The sequence below is a fragment of the Haliotis asinina genome, chromosome 1, assembly GCF_037392515.1.
Source record: "Haliotis asinina isolate JCU_RB_2024 chromosome 1, JCU_Hal_asi_v2, whole genome shotgun sequence".
In the NCBI taxonomy this organism is placed as follows: Eukaryota; Metazoa; Mollusca; class Gastropoda; order Lepetellida; family Haliotidae; genus Haliotis; species Haliotis asinina.
The window spans coordinates 101,921,850-101,940,631 of NC_090280.1; the positions used below are offsets into that span (position 1 = coordinate 101,921,850).

An 18,782-nucleotide genomic window follows, 5' to 3' on the forward strand; every position below is an offset into this window, starting at 1 on the left:
TTATAATATAAATGTTGTTTAACAAACTATCATTACAGTACTGACACAGTTCAGTGCTAATTATGAGGGGGGGAGTGCAGAGAAAAGCACGGCCAGATGTTTGAGAAGCCCATGCACAAGTGTCGAGAAAGTTATTTACTCATTAACCTGTGCTATACCTGTCACAATGCTTTCTCGTATGATGTTTTGATTATGATCAACGTTTCATTAAGTATGCTATGCTCATTAGTTTTTGAGTTAATTGCACTTCATTAGTCCGCTTTTCAGCCAAACAAAACTATACTGATTGGAACTACTTATTGTTACCAGCAACCTATCATGCCACAGCTGACGCTCACAAATTTTAGCAAGATATTTGTGAGTTCTACTTGATCTTGAACAACACAATTAATTATCTTGCACAATGCACATACTGGTCCAAAACAGCTTAGTTACTATAAATTGTTCATCACTGAAACACCGAAACATTCTACCTAAGTGACACCAGTCTGTAAATTATCCACTCTGGACCAGACAAACAAGTGATTGATGCTGGGAGCAACAATGCACAACATAGATACAGGCTGACAGCGAGTGAACATTAATTATCTTTTCAAATTTGTTTACCATTGACAGAGTCTAAAGTGTCACTAAACCAATAGGTTTTGGCCACATCCAGGATCATTATAGTGCAACGATGATGTTCCAGAAACTGATGTCACTGTGGCAGTACATGATGTTACAGTAGTTCACAGTTACACAATCTAAGCCCTGTACATAACAAGTTTGTATAGTTTAAGCACAATCATTAAAATCTATGGTATAGTCTATACAAACAATACAGGTGCCTATCAACAACGTGCCATGGAAGAAACTACTCTGTAGGAAAATAGTACACATTCTAACACTGGGAAGTGGTGTTTTCCACACAACACTGCTTACACAATATACCTAGACAATCGGCAGTCATTGCAGACGTAAGGCATTTAACATGGTTATATTGTCATATGTAGCGACAGTACAACACATTTAAGGAATTCAGTGTTCCTGGCAATGGAATCATATCTCCCTCCATGCTTGTATCATGGGGAAAAAAAGGTTTGTGTTAAAACAATCTCTTAGTCTCTCTCGATACCTGATTTCCTGTCAATACCAGAGCCAAATATTGACAGATGTGTCAATGAGGTGACTCCATCTTCACTATAAGAGAAGCAAAATACACTGACATTATATTTTCAATGAATCATGGATAGAAATGCAGAAAAATGCCTGACCCGAGAGGATGATACTTCCTGAGGATGTGTGCTAAATATCCTTGGTGAAGATGAGTCCACAGATGCCAGGATGGACAACCAACATCGCATAAAGTGGCGGTATGTCAAGAAAACTCACCACTAAAGAATCTTTGACTTGAACTAATGCCATCTGTTGATAGCCCGTAGAATCAGCCTCAAGCATGACCCAGTTCCAAATTTAGTTCAGTAAAAGCTGCTCTCTTTTTCTCTGAGACAAGTTTGTAGCTCACATATTCTGGACATAGAATAGTTCGATACATGCATATTTGCAAGCATGATCAGTGAGTTATACCTGACCTTATACAGACAAACAATTGTTTGGATTACACATGTTCCACTTTATGAGGGGCAATGGTTTCCTCCATAGGCACCTGTGCACACACCTGTGCCGGTTACTCTACATGATTCTTATACAAGTATGAGGAACAACATACAGATACACTTTACCATTCTTGATACACTAAGTGTGCTTCACTAATACTGCTAGACGTCGCTGGACTAGGTCGGCATGATCAAGGGATTGGGTCTTCTCCGCACCAACAACTGATGTGATCACCTCGGTCACACACACCACTGATGTCATCAGCTGTGTTTGGGCCTGGTACACACAAACCTCTGTAGTGATTAGCTGGGTTTGGGCATAGTACATGCAAACTATGGACCTGAACAGGTGGGATTGAGCTTGGTGCAATCAAACCACTGATTTGATGAGATTAGATTGTGCCTGGTACAAACAAACCAATGATGTGATTCCTAACTATTGGGATTCACACACACGAAATACTGATCAGCCGAGACTGACTGATTTCTCAGTCCCTCATGCAAGTTCTACACTTTATGGTCACTTCCTATTGTCACAAGTATTTCAAAATACAATCCCTAAGATCTTTTTACCAGGAAATACAGAAAAACCAACATTGATGCTTTTTATAACTGACAGTCCAAGTAACAGGATACTGATTTTGTGGTTGAAAGAATGTATTTTTTCCATTGGTAAACAAAACAAGAGGTTATGACGATGACATATAGAGTATAAGTCTCCAGGGTCAGGTTTACATATTCATCAACAACAGACAGACATATTACACTCATGGTGCCAACAAAATATTGGATAAAATATTTACACCATTTTTTACAACTTATGTTTATCACAAAAGACCACAGAAGCACTTAAGAACTATGCCTACAAATATAGATATGATGACATATTAAACACCACGCTGTCGCTGCTTCCTGTTACACAGAATGTGACTGTTATGAAGTGTAACTAAATAATCGTATCACACTCAAGATGCAATATAACACCATCACACTGAGAACTGCTCAGCTCATTACAAAATGTCAATATATAATATAATACAAGCTTGCTGAAACTTGCAATGGCACAAACATCTGTAGACTTAAACTGACATTGAAGAAAAAGACAATATTAAAAAATTAGTATTTTCATTCTGTCATTCATGAAATTACCACAAGTTTAATACTCACTTAACACAGTAACTCTGGGTTCTATGAATATTTTAGGATTATTTTTCTACAACTGTGTTCTCCTAATCACTACAAGAAATACCCTTGGAATACTCACGATCCCTAATTTCTTTTGTGCAATATTTACTACACAGCATGAGTTAAAGAACATCCATACTGTTCATATACCTATTGACCTAAACAGACTGAAATAATGATGGGTCTAACTTTGATCACGTTTAATTTATCATGAATAGTACACAATAGTCAAAATCTTCAGTAATCGCTCAAATCATGATGAATATTTTCCCATAATGGGGTGTGTAAAAAATGTTGAGTCTTTTATGGAACATAAACCCTATGGACCAGTATGGGAAAACAAGCGATGAGAAAACTGTTGTACAACATTGCCAGTATCACAGCTCCCGCACTGTAGCAACAAAATAATGACAGTAACCTCACCGATGATTTATTTCTACATTACCCTAGTTAGCAGAATAGCGATGCAGAGCATGACTCAACAGTAACTGATTGCCTGATCATGAAGAGACAGGGATTGGAATTGACATTTATAAGAGGTTGACAGGGAAGCATCACATCCAACTCCGCCACTCACGCAAAACAATAACATAATACACTGGATGCAATCATTCCTATAGTTGCAACACACTGCCTTGTCTGCAGAACAGAAGAATGAAGTCTATATTGCATAGAAACAAAGCTTGCATTACTAACAGGCAATAACCAGTTGAAACTGGGTGAAAAAAAGGATATAACCAGTGTAAACCAGATGTAAGGGCGTCAGCTGGACTGACTATGAAGGAAGCAGGAAATGGATATAATAAAAAAAAAAGTATTAAAAATTATTTACAAATTCTTTCAAACATTTCAATATTATTCCAGGATTTTAAACTTGAAATAAAGCAAGATGCATATATATTTGCTTATCAAGACTTAAGCATTTAAATGAATGTTATAAACGTACATACTTTTACTTCAAACCATATACATGTATACTGCGGCCAGTGTAACACATTCCTTGTCAGCCCAGCCATTTGGATACCCTTGTTTGTATTTATGTACATGATTAGAGCTAAAACTGATCTGAAATAATCAACACACAATCAGTATCATTCTCGCTAATCCAGGGACACATGTATCTCCAGTTTGTATGACATACACCATGAAAACATTCTTTATATTTTGAGTCTTGCACACAATATGCTGATGTTAGAAACAGTTGCTGTTTACGCCCATTCAGCAATATTCCAGCTATATGCCTGCAGTACGTACACAAATTTACCTGGACCAGACAATCCTGGGATCAAAAGTTTTGGCAATGATTTACGCTACTGGGATGTGATAACGCATGTCCATCAAGACAGAGAATGTGACCACCCATTAGTTATCTCTTGTGCAAGAAATTGTGGGTGAATGAGTTTAGTTATACACCACTCTTAGCAGTATTCAAGCAATATCATGACAGGACACCAGAAATGTGCTTCAAGCATTGTACCCATGTGGTGAATCAAACCCGTGTCTTTGCCATGACGAGTGAATGCTTTAACCACTCGGCTACCCTACTGCCGTAAGTTTGAAACAGCCGTCAATAACATTCAAGAGTGATGAACATGATACTTATGGCACACAGCAATGGAAGCTATTAGTCCTGGGTAAGAATCACAATAAAACGGAAATACACTGCCCTGGACTATCGAGGATGAGTTAATATCAAACAAATACATGAAAAAGAATATCATTAAGAAACTGCATCTAATATTCGCAACATACCATGTTGAGAAGCACTTCATGATTATATATTTTTCACATTTTATTTAAAAACAAATATATTCATCATCAGCAGTTTCATTTGACAAATTGTTAATTGTTTTAGAATTACTTCGTCAATAGTGAATACAACAATATGAGACTAATTGGAAGAAACACTTTGGCAAGAACATGATTCCCTACACTGAGCTAATCTACACCAGATCTTGTACTCAGGGAAGATATCGTCTTATGAGAAAGTCTGACAATCCTTTAAGTCAGGTGAGGTGAACCTTCTAGTTCAGCGAAACAGTATCTGAAACCTGGGTACATGTGAGCAAAGCCTTCAGTCGAGCAAGTCTGATTTTTAAGTCTTTGAAGGGCATTTAGAAGTGAAATGCATAAGAATGAAGATTTTATGGATATCAACTTCTTGATATGAGAACACAACGTTTCGGAGTTAAAGCTCACCTGATGAAGGAGTAAGCATTAACTCCGAAACGTTGTGTTCTCATATAAAGAAGTTGATATCCATAAAATCTTCATTGTTAAGTCCGATTTTTGTATAGTAAATCTTAACTGAATCAGCCAGTTCTCAAAATACATAATAATAACTCCACCATCATATTGTACCATCATATTAGACTTGGCAGTATCATCAGGGTCAACCTTACAGTCTTCATGGGAGTTTTCAGATCACCATGATGGCAATATCAAATCGGAGTAAACGTTCCGATTTCAAAAATCTTAATTACGCTAAATGATTGACTGCTTCAAAAACAAAACAAACACTTAAAGAACAGACTGACAGAAACCACACTGAACAGATAGGAAACATAGGTTATAATGGAAGGTGTCTCTAGAACGTGTCAAACAATCAAAGGGAGAACTGAGAAAACAGTCATGAACATGTATCATGTGTGACCATGGTTTGAAATCATAGTTTCATTGTTGCAGTTTTAGATCTCACAAGGCTTTGACACTGGCAAGGATCAAGAGATCATTAACATTTGGGAATGATTTTTGTACTCTCTTGAATGATCAAAAGTGTATGAGTTCGGTTAAACACTGTCTATCCTTTGACAGTCCATCTGTTACATGAAACCGGAGGCGTATTAGGACCGTGAGCGCCCGTGCGATTACCTCCCACTAAAGCTCACATGGGTCCTGAACGGATGCGAGCGCTTGGTTACATTAAACCATTCATGACCAACTCCTGTTATTCCGGGTAAAGCTGAATAGCTTTACACCTTCTTGTTGGAGGTTACGGAAAGGGACAAGTGGTGACGAATTACATTAAACATGTATAAGACAAAATGTTATGGATGTCAACTTCCTCTTTATTCTTTACACAATGTTTCTTGGCTATTCCCATGCATCAGGTGGATGCTAACTAATGATAATGATTTGAATGAGGTTTTTTTCTATTAAACATCGGCGCCATCTTTGTTTGCTTCCTGAGGCAGCTGTGGGAATGGTTTGCGGGTGTTCGTGGGCACTCACGATTCTGAACACACCTCAGGTGAGCTAGGCAAGACAGATAAATCTGAAATGATGCAGGACAAATTTAACAGTTTGGTAACACCTTGCAGCAGTGCTGAGAAACATAGAGACACAAGCTTCTGGGATCTGAACTCACATCATCATGTTTCCTGCATGAAGTAACTTTGCGCACAGACTTGAGGTACCTCAGACAATTGGCTTGTCTGATGTGTCTTTTGCTGTCCATTTCTTTTACAGGCTGATGTTATACAGAGAAATATTCAGGGAAATACATGGCACAGTGAAATGAACGACAAAGCAGTCATGTACGTTGATCATGAAAACACTCCATATGTGAGACAGAAAAGATGGGCTATAGACAAGTTCATAAAATTTAGAAAAGCGTCAGAATCTTCCACAGGAACAGTTTAAATCTGAATATTTACACGCTCTTTTCAAATTTACTGTTTTACAATGTCTCAAATTATCCTGATCTGGCTGACAGCACATCAGATTGGACTTGAAACAAGGCCAAGATTAACACGTACATTAATTATGGGACAAGTAAATAGCTTCACAAGAGATGATAGTTTAGAGATAAACACATTTTCAAGAAATAATTACTTAGCATCATGTCCTTGCGGGAATGTTTTTTTAAATTTATGCCTTCCAAATATATATCCCCATATACCACTAGTGTTGTGGCTCCAGAGAGTTGTCTCCCTTTGTTGCTACCCTGAAAATGTCTGTGTCAACGCTGGATGATCTCATTTACATGAGAGGGGTGTAACCCTTTGTTCATATGGGTTTCCATTTATTGTCTGAAGTGTGTCATCTTCACAGACAGTGTGTAGGCTTGCACCTTCTTCTGAGGGTGACAAGGATTCAAAGCAGACGGCTAACACATCAGGTATAGAAATCTGTTTGATCAATTTTGAGTCTTCTATAATCAACAACTCTATGTTTTAACATTCATATATCTTCTTTGACCCTTCTACTATAATTTCCTTGAGCTGATTATGGTGTAACAGACTTGTGAGAACACATTATGACACAACAGAGATCAGTTAAACTGTCACTCCTATGATGTCAGTGGACTAGCCAACCTGAATACATGGAGCTGTTTCATTACTGTGTAAAGAGAGAACGGGTTGTTAAACAACAATATTTAACACTGAAAGTAAACAACATGACTAGTCCAATGTGTTTTATAATATAAGAGAAATATGAAAATGAAAAGAAACATGTATTACAATTCAATACAAATGATTCTTAAAGCTGTAAAGTTTGACAACTTTTCTTTTACATACGTTACGTTTACAGCAACCTGTCAGTAACACTCATGTCACATTGCCAGATGTCAAATGCTAGGTTCCGTCACAAGGTTCAAAAATGAATTCAGTATATTTGGAAAATCAAAAATGCATATGAAAGTCCATTTTATCTTGGTGTAAAAATCCTCTTGAAATTCATTAAACATAATAAAGGAATATACTATGCATCCTTATACACATTTAAACTTTGATTGCAGACTCCTGGGATTCCGATGGCATGTGGTGAAATTTTAACATGTACAGCAAATTCCTCTTAGTCAGCACCCTGTTTAATCAAGACACTCCACATACATTACAATTCCTACTGGGAACACTTACTTGTGTTTCAAGGGATCATATCTACCAGTGTATATAGTGATGCATAAACTGTGAGGAAATACAGATAAGATAAACAGCAATATTATATTTTTTTATTTACTTAACTATATCTTTATTGGGAACAAGGATGTCTAAATAGTTTCAGTGTATAAACAATGTATTATTCAGAATCTACAAGAGACCTCAGTGTTTAACAATGACCTCCACATCAAAGTTGACAAGCTCAAATGAGATAACTACAATACCTACACAGTCAGCTATTAGCTGAGGACTGGATACCATTATACATTTTCTTATTTTTGTTTTTGATATCAAGGTTCCATACATTTGAGTAATTTTCTTTGGATTGTCTGGACTGGTTAAATCCGTTTTGATATCTGGCTGGGTTTTTGGCTTATTCACAGCTGGATGAAATGTCAAACAAACACATCTGCTGGCCTGCACAGAGGTATTGTTGACTGTCCAGTGTGGAGCAATACATCTTATTGGCTTAGAACAAAGAACCCCAAATTGCACACATTAGGGTTGTTTACGCAATACATTGTGTCAATTTTACCTGTGTCAAATATTATTAACCCCTAAAAATTTAAGTAAGAGAACAGCTTTTTAATTGCCTCTTCATGGTTCGAAATGATCAATCTCTTCTACTTCATGGGCAAATCTGCAAATACACAGGTAACCATAGCAACACGAAAAATTAGAAGAAACATATTGACAAAAGTGGAAAACTGAAACCTCTTTGAATATACAAACTTGTGCTTGCAAATTTATATACACTGCCTTACTTCTCATAAAATTTCAACTTTTTTGTGATTCCCTGTTCATATTCTGTGAATTGAAACACAAAGTCTATAAAACTGTCTGCAAGATACTTAAAATTAATGTTATATAAATCGAACCCTTTATCTAAAAATACAAATTTTAAATTGTTAATTGCAAAAGTATCTTTATACAGAGATTTATGTTACAGATTTCTCTAAAAATATGCATGTCTAAAGAATAAACTTAACCTTGTAACCAATGCATGGCTTTCAGTGATTTGATCGAAATGTATGTCGACAGTTATCTGTCATCTCATGCAGATGGTGACCAGATGGCAACCAGCTGGCAACAGTGAATTGGTTAAAATATAAAGTATCTACACATCCTAAATCTGTTAGCAGCACTTCTTCTTCTTGCCACTTCTGTGTCCGTCAAGTTTTATTGTCTGAGGGGCGTCTGCGGCTTTCTTCTGTTGTTCTTTCTTTGTTGACAAAACCAGGCGAGTAATGGCTAGGAACATCTGTAACAACAGGAGAGTCAGTTCATGCTTGTTTTGCTTTATTTGTTGTTTAACGCCACCCCCAGCAAATTTCAATCCTGTTAAAGATGTCTGCAAATTTTATCTACACCCAAACAAGCCTACTAAAGACGGATTCATTCATTCATTCATTCATTCATTCATTCATTCATTCATTCATTCACATAGTGCCAGTATCCAGATCAACTGCTCAAAGGCAGTTTCCCCTGGATCATTGGACGTCAGTCTCAAATGGCATAACTATCATTCTCAACTCCCTGGGGATCATACAACTGTTTCAGCCACTAGGCACACTGAGTTAAAGAGGGTTTCACATCCTTACGAGGTACCTATTCACAGCTGGGTGGACTGGGACACAGTCACAAGGTTGTGTACTGCACACTAGGGGTTTTGAAAACACTGAAACAGTCTTCATGCAAAGTTGACGTCAAGGTTTTAACACCACGTCACAGGTGGAGGTCGATCACGTAACCTTGAGCTCACCTTACTAACCTAGTGCTTTAAACAGCAAGCCCTTTATGCCACCAAGAGGGTATGTCTGTGTTCTTTTGTTCAGGTTAATCTTGTGGAACATATGTCACAAGGAACTGTAGCCATATCCTCATAGACATTAGACACCTAATCGGTTTATGAATTCACTAATCTATCACTAGAGTCTGTTGAATGTTCACACAGGTGCTCAACATTTTCAACACGACACTGAACACCCACCTCTTCAACATTTATGTTTTCCTTGGCACTCGTCTCGTACAGCTGAATACCCATCTGGTCTGCAAAACGCTGAGCATCTTGGGTCAACACGACCTTTCTGTCAGGGTCATCATCCTTGTTACCAACTGAAAACAAGGTTACAGTGGTTACATGGTATTTTTTCAAAGGCACACATCAATCCATCATTTGGGTAAAAACGTTATCCTGAAGATGGGCAGCTTTAGAGACCAGTACAGAAATACAATGACAAGTCTGAAGCCTCGGTAGCTTACCTGCCTACAAAGACACTAGCTACTACATATACAAAGGGGCAAACTAACACTACATTCTACAGACTTGCACAAAAGTTGTTGGTGTTAAGCCATATTCCAGCAATATGGCAGCAGTTCAGAACAGATAATTCAGTGATCATGAACCTAACATGAGTTATGTCCCTTGCTACGCATGTGGTTTTGTTGTTAGTTGTCTTTTTAGAAGGTGTCAGATACTCCCTTTCACAAAGACATTCCATTTTAATAAAATTTGCTGATTAACAGCCATGAAAAGCATTTCAAATATGGCTGTCACAATAGCCATACTGGAAAACCAGACTGAACAAATGTATCATGATTGGTGAGATACTGCATCTGACATTTCAACACCATTCTGCATGTGGTTTCTAGGGAGATGTTAACAACAAACAAGAAGCATAACTGGACATGACCCCTGATTACACAGAGTAGTCGTAAGTCACAGTTCCGTTCATACTATACTTCAAAGCTCACCTAGAATCCTATTAACAACATCACAGTTCTGGTCAATCTCATGTAACCATCTCTTGACATTAGCAAAAGATTCTCCGCTTGATACGTCATAGACAACAATCACACCATGTGTGCCACGGTAGTATCTGAAACACAGCACATGACATTTCACTTCTGGCAGGCTTCAGTGTTCATTGAACAAATCAAAGTTTGCATACTGTAATAATCATCAATATGTCACCCAAAACTGGCTTCCGTGGGAGATGTCTCTTTGGGTTAGATATCACCCATCAGTTATTACAGCGACAATATTGATGGGAAGCCATTGTGAAACCATCAGCTGCCATGACACCACAATACAATGACATCAATTCACAATGTCACTGAATCATTAGTATTCAAATATCAAATGGCAGCATGCCCAGTATTTGAAAAAATAAACAACATGAAAGTTGAAAAAAAAAATAAATAAGGTAATTTCAATCGAGTACAAAACTGCAACAGCTGCTTAATGCCGAAAATATACTGAAGAGTAGAGAGGACACTACAGATTACAACGAGGGGGACATTGGTTGATATAGACTCTATGTTTATTTATGTGAACATACACATAGAGGGTACATCAATCCATGGGCTCCCGAGGGACCAGGGAACAACATCTTCATCTTATGGAATATTTCAATGATAATTCTGAACTGTTAGAAGCAAGGGTATCCGGTCATAAAAAGGAGTACCAGAGTTAGGCAATTTGCCAATACCAACAATGACAGACAGGAAAAATAAATTTACATCAAATATGACTCAATTATTTGGGATAAAGGATTACTAACACTACTATTATATACATCATTACCAAGGACCTTAAAATGTTACTCGCTTGTAAGTGGGGTATATTGAGAAAAAGTCCAGACAACCGCTCAGCCAATGAGAAAGCAACATGTACGTGTGAGGCATGATAATATTTGGTGCAGTATAGCATAGAGAGATCCAACAAAATAAGACCTCTATAATGACAGGATTAAGTCATGCCAAGAGATTATTGATCACAGTACAATAGCAGCAGCCTTGCAGCTATTTACAGAGAGATATCATAAAAGGTCATGATTTAGGTCCTCAATTTCAACCATATCCCACTGACCACAAAAATCCTTATAACCAAGTCGTACGAACTCAAGTCAAAAAAATGAAGACGGCAAGAATCCTCACGTGGATGTGATGGTTCTGAACCTCTCCTGCCCTGCGGTATCCCAGATTTGAAGTTTCACCTTCTCCCCGTTCACATCCACTGTTCGTATCTTGAAGTCGACCCCGATGGTTGTGATGTACGTTCCTGAAGCATTCAGAATATTATACCTCAATGTAGCTGCAGTTTCAGAACTTAAACATTCACTGACTGTATCCACTATCCTACACCTGAGTCCTATAGGGAAGCATGGGTTGCTGAAGACCAGTTCTAATTTGGATCTTCACAGTGCAGCAACAAATGACATGATGAAGTCAAGGATGACCACGAGGTGGAGAAGAAATACAGCTTACACAAACATATGCAAAACAGCAACGATGAAAAAAAGAGTTTGTTTATATTATTGTTGTTATTGGATATTTAGGATATTTACATAGCGCGCATATCCAGGAAACTAGTGCTTGCTAAAGGAGCTGGTACTTTTTCCCCTTTAGCACTGGACGCCAATCTCAACGGCACATCATATTATCAATCTCAACTCCCTTAGGAGTATACAACACTTACTCCCTCTGGGCACACCAACTTTATTGTGGCTTACTAATCCTACTGAGGTACCCATTCACATTTTGGTGGACTGGGACACATAGCCACAGTACTTTCTCCAAGCTGACTGCACATTGCTGTACCCGCAACTAGGTGTATGCAGATATTGATGTGGCCACCATCTGGTCATATACCAGTGGATTTGTGGGTTCTTTTAAGTGCACAGGGTTGTGTACTGTACACTAGGGGCTGTGATAACACAGAAAGAGTCTGCACATAAAGTTGACTCCAGGGTTTTTACACCCAGTCACAGTGGGCTTGATCCCGACACCACAATACTGTTGGATCACTAGCCTGACGCATTAGCCAGCTTGCCCACCACGCCCAATTCAGGCTTGAAGAGTCAAAGGTATACATGACATTGACTGCTCACGGGTACAAATTGTGGTGGCCATCTCTTGTTGCCTAGATTGGGACAATGCTTGAGCATGTCCTAATGCAGCATAAAAACCAACAAAGGTCCTATGGCCCCAATAACAAATCCCCTCATCTAGGGATCTGTTCTGTACCTTCTGTTACCTTTGATGATTCAAATGTTTAGTTGTATTTGTGCAAAGAAACAATTCCAGTACGTACCTGAGAAAGTATTGTCCGCAAATCTCAGCAGCAAACTGCTCTTGCCGACACCTAAACAGAGAAGAGCAATGATGAGAACCGGACATGATAAACAGAGGTGCTGAAACACTCCTGATGTATCAGAAATCAATTTAAACTGCATATTTACATACAGTATTCAAAATAAATCGCATCCACCACCCACATAATATTCATATGCTTGCATGCAAGTAAGCATACAAAAACTAAACATCTAATAACATAACAATTACTCACTGTAGCCTTTTCATTCTTTATACCAAATCATATTTGCACATGTTTGTTTAATGACTTGAAATAGTCACTATCCATACACAGACTCTACTACCATGACTACAATGAAAGATATATGTCTTTATATTGTCACAAAGGTACTTCTTTTGCAAATGTATGTGACAATTGACATGTTAAGATTAAACTGTCTCGCAGATACTACGGAAAATGAACAAATACCGGTATATTTTAATTCAAGTATTGACACATATGGCAAGTCTAGATTGCCTCTTCGGATCAAGCCTCGTTATATGCTTCCTTTGGATTTTTCAGCTTTTAGATATATATATTTCTTAGTAAATAAAATTATTTCTTTCATTCAAGTATACATTAAATCTAATTTAGAAGAAATAGATGCAGCAGAAATCCACTAAAATAGTAAAAAATATCCACCTGATTGGAAACTATGGAGTAATAAACAAAACTACAGATCAATGCCTAGTATGTATTACTAACATATCACTAAATACCCAGTATCTCCATCTGTTGCCATGTTTGAATGTAAATCACCTCCACAAGTTATACAACCAGATGGTTTTCACTGCTTCGACAGCAATTCCTGATAACAGGGTTGCACTTCATTTAACATAAATGTTTAACCCATACTTACAACCATCATGATTCTTTTCATTTGTACTGATTTATTAAAGCTATCACAATACATGCAGCTTTCCTGCATTATAAACATTCGAAAGTAAATTTTACAGATTAGTGCAGCTCTATCTTTTTGTGTGTCTGGTTTTTTTTCTGCATAACTTCAATGTGAATATCAGATTTTGTAATTCAGCATGATAAATAATTCCTCAGCCAGGTATTTTTTATAAGATAATGGTAATGGGTAGCAGTTATCAGTATTCTAGAATACAACTCACCTGGTACCCTGCCAATTACTGCAATACCAGGGAATGTACTGAACTGAGACAACACCCAAGTGAGATCACAGTATGACTTCACTCAGCAGTATTCCAGTTTTATGACACCTCACTTGTCTGGTCCCATCTCTGATCAGGACCAGTGATTGACAACATGAGCATCAATGTAAGAAGTTGGGAGTACTGACACTGATTCATTCACTTTCTATGACAATCGCAGATTGTTGTGGACCTCCTGGATTATCAAATGGACTTAAAAGGTTTTATCATCTTTATTTGTTGAATTCTGACTGATTAATAGCCAAAGCATACAAAACCATATAAGTGAATTTGCCAGGGTGTATGAACCGTACACCCCACCAAATCTGTCATGTGACACTACACAGGTTGTACGACCTCGATCTTAGAGGGAAAATGTGGCTGCAAAATGGCTCATCACTTCGAAATTTTAGAGCTGACATGTACAATTATGAGTATAAACACAGAAATAAAATAGTTGCCAACAAATATATATATATAAAAATAGGTTTCTGCATTTCACTTGTCATATAACAAAACCTCACATTTGATAATTTTTATCATAAACTAAGCAATCCTGAGTTACCTCTCTCTATCACAGTTCAGGAAATATCATGGTGAAACATTTAGTGTCTCATTCTGCCAAATGTTGAATGTTGTTTGAAGATAAACTGCGCCTCAAGATATACGGAATAGACAAGGGTCTTACAGTCCTGTACACCTTTTCAAAACACTGTGTTACTAATAGTATCTTGCCAATTGCACAGATGACCAAAGTACACCAAGATCTGTTCATTATCTGCATTATCTAGAACTAACGCTATGTTAAGAATCTGATACCATGCAACTGGTTCCTGCTTAAAGAATACTGAGAACAATGATGAGTGCTGTGGGGGTGCAATGAATGGCAATCAACATGATCAACCAAACCAGTAAGTCTTACCAATAAGACATATACTAAGTCAGAACTCAAAAGGGATGGGATACACATGCTAGTATTTAAATCCATATCTTGTGTTTTGTTCTTCATGTGCTGATGCAACGTTAACACATTCACACTCTCATATTTGATATTTGTAATATTGTTCTTAAAGACTTAGCATGATCACACGATTAATAGGGCTCATGAAGTTTCACTTAGTGTTTTTCCTTCTAAAATAACACTTTAGGAGTGAAATTCTTCAAAGGCATTTAGAAGTTGGTGAGGTAATACAAGACACTATTATGGATGACAACTTCTTTAATTCTTTTAACACAACGTTTCAAGGCTAATTCTTGCCCCTTCGTCAGGTGGATAATGAGCATAGGTAACATTGCAGAGAGGTAAGATGTATATACAAGCACATAAATGTAATTAGGTATGTACAATCACAGAGGAGAGATGAAGAGGAGGAATGTTTTAACAGTACATGGTTGTTCTAATATTCTGATGTTGATTGCTTCCCAAAGCTTCCTTCTCCGCCAATCACTGATGTTGGAAGCCAGGATCTCTGTGTTTTTCTAGTTGATGGAGTGGTTTGGATAGTTGACGATGTGTTCAGAGAGGGTCTATTTCAGATCTAATTTTCTTACTGAAGTTTTGTGCTCTTTGAGTCTGATGTTGAATGGTCTGCAGGTTTCACCTATGTAGTTGCTGCCGCAATCACAGTTTATCCTGTAGATGCAGCCTCTGGGGTTGGGGTTGGTTTGATCACTGCCACCTCTTCCATTTGCTCTAAGGATGTCTTATCAGAATAAAAGGTCACATCAGGAAGGAAACTTTGGGCAGCAATCAACATCAGAAGATTAGAACCTCAGATCAATAAAGATCAAGGCGTGTACCTACCCTCTGTCTGGTGTGTCAACAAGGACTCATAGACTCTCTATCAGCTGTGTAAACAACCATGTACTGTTAAAACATTCCTCCTCTTCATCTCTCCTCTGTGATTGTACATTCCTAAATACATTTATGTGCTTGTATATACATCTTACCTCTCTGCAATGTTACCTATGCTCATTATCCACCTGACGAAGGGGCAAGAATTAGCCTTGAAACGTTGTGTAAAAAGAATTAAAGAAGTTGTCATCCATAATAGTGTCTTGTATTACTTTAGAAGTGAGTCTTGCTAGTTGTCACAGTGATGAGTACAGAGGCTATATCAGTGTTCTATAGTATTTATTGACAGACACTGACAATATGATACTGTGGCTATCATTTATTTTGATACTGTAAGTTACTGTCCCTGTAACCATTGTAACCCATGGGGATTTTGCCTGAGAATACAGATCCTGAGCAACCTATTCTTGTTATACAAGAAAGACAGATTTATTTCAGTTGTGACTCTTGCTCTATTACAACAAACAGAATTTTGGTCTTCAAAGCAATGAGATAATGTTGAAATATTGTCCACTTTGGCACATAATAATGATGATATATTGATAAAATAGTGAACTGAAATATGATACATCACGTAAAACAATAACTTTACTCATATCATCTTGACAAGGCACTAGTAGTTTTTTTTCTGTAGCAATCATTATGATTTCTACAAATGTAAGCACATCTCAGAAACAGAAAAAACATCTGAAAATGACACAAAGAGTAAACAGTAAAACTTAGACGTTAGAATAAAAGATAGCATCAGACAACTTAGAAGTGAACCAATCTTCACTTGACTTACTGCTTTTGGATTAATTAAATAAAATATACCCATCAGTATATAGTCTACAAAAAGCATATGAGACACATTTCATCCAGTCCATTCAGCTTGTCAGAGCTCTTTGGAGTAACCATCATGACATGGGCTGCATGTCCTGTGTATGAATATTCAGTTCACATGACACGACCTAATATGTTCACAACATAACACCAAAATTAAGTACTCAAGGTTATAAGATTGTTTGTGAAAGTGAAAGACTGAACAGGGATTGACAATAGTTCCAAACATAGTTGATCTAGAAATCTACACTCTGAACAGTAAGACTTCCGCCCGTATATCACTGGTATCCCCACTTTTATTGTAATGATGTGGAAACCTTTCTTTAAGTGGCATTTTTTAGAAATAGAATATGTCTTTTGGTATGTTCAGATACAATTAATGAAACATGTCAAGGCTCAGCCTTATCAAATGAGGAATATTTATTCAGGTGATGTGATATGAATGAAATTTAGGGGATGCAGGCGGAGCCTTTCCTTCTTACTACCATAAGTTTACGAATACAGTGGTAAATTTCCACCAACGTTTGACAGCTCTCAGAGAAAACGGAAGCTGTAATCAATTACATATTCATTACAAATTTAAAAACTACACGGTACTACATGCCATTACTTAAAGAGTGACAGCAGGCGAGTTTATTTTCAAATCTGGTATCATGTTCATCTATGTGTCTGAAGCATTTCATATCATAAGATATTCAGCTGACGGTTCATAACTTAATAACTAAAGAAATTAACATGTACATATTACTCGATAAACTTCCGCTATTTCCTTTGATATTTGACATTTTGTGTAACAATCGACTTTGACATAAGTTTGCTATAACACACACTTCTTTTCAACAGTATGAGATTTACGCCAAAAGGACCTTGCAAATAAAAATGCGTCTTGTCAAAAAGACATGGTCAGTGTTATTTGATAAAAACTCCCGGCATTCGACAACACGGTGGAGTCAAGAGCTGTCTAGAGTGAAAATCACGAACTCCACAACATCAGATATCTCAATAAAGACTCTTCATTTAAACATCTTTAACTTTGAACAGAAGAAAATCGACGTACCACTGTCACCAATAATTAGTAGTTTGAATAGGTGATCGTATTCCCTGGCCATTTTGTGAAATTATTATCGACAATCTTCTCCAGGAAGTTATCTACAGGGGTGGAAAACGGAAGTTGTTTCATAGTATGTATGCGCATGACTCATAAATGCAATACTATTTGCATTCAACGAGTTATCAATAGCTCTTGGATAATTTAGGCGACATCTGCCGTCCGTTGTGTAAAACATTAATCAGTCTCATTTAAAATAGATTACGATTGTGTAAATTTGTGTTTTTGAAACTAAACAGACAAACTGCATATGCAACATTAAAACATTGATCTTACCATCTTACCATGGCGCGTTGCTAGACTTGTTGGCAATACAGCAAACAGAATTTTGGTCTTCAAAGCAATGAGCTTATATTGAAATATTGTTCACTATTGCACATAATATGTATTTTGTTGGTAGGACAAGCTAGATAAGCAGTTTATTACGTGTAGAACAGCCTAAATAGATCAGACACACACCAAGACCATAGCCTTGGCCACACACAGAGTTCACCGAGTACAAAGTCAGAAATAATCAATATACTCACAGAAAAGAAAACAAACAGTTAAATACACAAATATAATAACTGTTTGTAATGTTTGTATGTTTGTTTATTATTTTCTGTTTGGCTTCACACTCCCACCAGCATTATGCCAGCTTCTGCTTTGAGTGGCATATAGAAGATGTGTGATGAAGACAAACACTTTTTATGGACAGACATCACACGCCGGAAGCCGGTCGACAAAGATCAAGTTTATTACACCCCTACAACTCACGATGACAATCAAAGCTAATCGGGAATTACCCTTCCCCACCCTTAGTCCATTTGGCTTCAGTGGCTTCTGTGATAACAATAAATCTTCATTACGTCAATTTACTGTACAATGACCTCTTGAGTTGTATAAACTCAAGTACCCTTCATGTATATATTTCTCCCTGTGTATGATGTTGTGTACCATTTGCTTGATAAAGGTCTTATGGCCTACACAGAAACGTCGCATCTACTGCAATTAAAAATAGTCAGCCATTTAAAAGTGTCCCTCTTCAATGCTCCAAA

General features: G+C 37.3%; 1 protein-coding gene across 1 annotated transcript; it reads right to left on the reverse strand.

Moving 5' to 3' along the window:
• Window positions 1–7,718: 7,718 nt before the first annotated feature.
• On the reverse strand, window positions 7,719–17,826 carry LOC137257306 (ras-related protein Rab-35-like). Its single transcript, XM_067794610.1, has 6 exons — window positions 17,695–17,826; window positions 12,759–12,809; window positions 11,603–11,726; window positions 10,418–10,542; window positions 9,654–9,778; window positions 7,719–8,924 (listed from the first exon to the last, which is right to left on the reverse strand). The coding sequence occupies exons 1-6, from the start codon at window positions 17,744–17,746 to the stop codon at window positions 8,799–8,801; spliced, it is 603 nt and encodes a 200-aa protein (XP_067650711.1). The 5' UTR covers window positions 17,747–17,826; the 3' UTR covers window positions 7,719–8,798.
• Window positions 17,827–18,782: the final 956 nt, after the last annotated feature.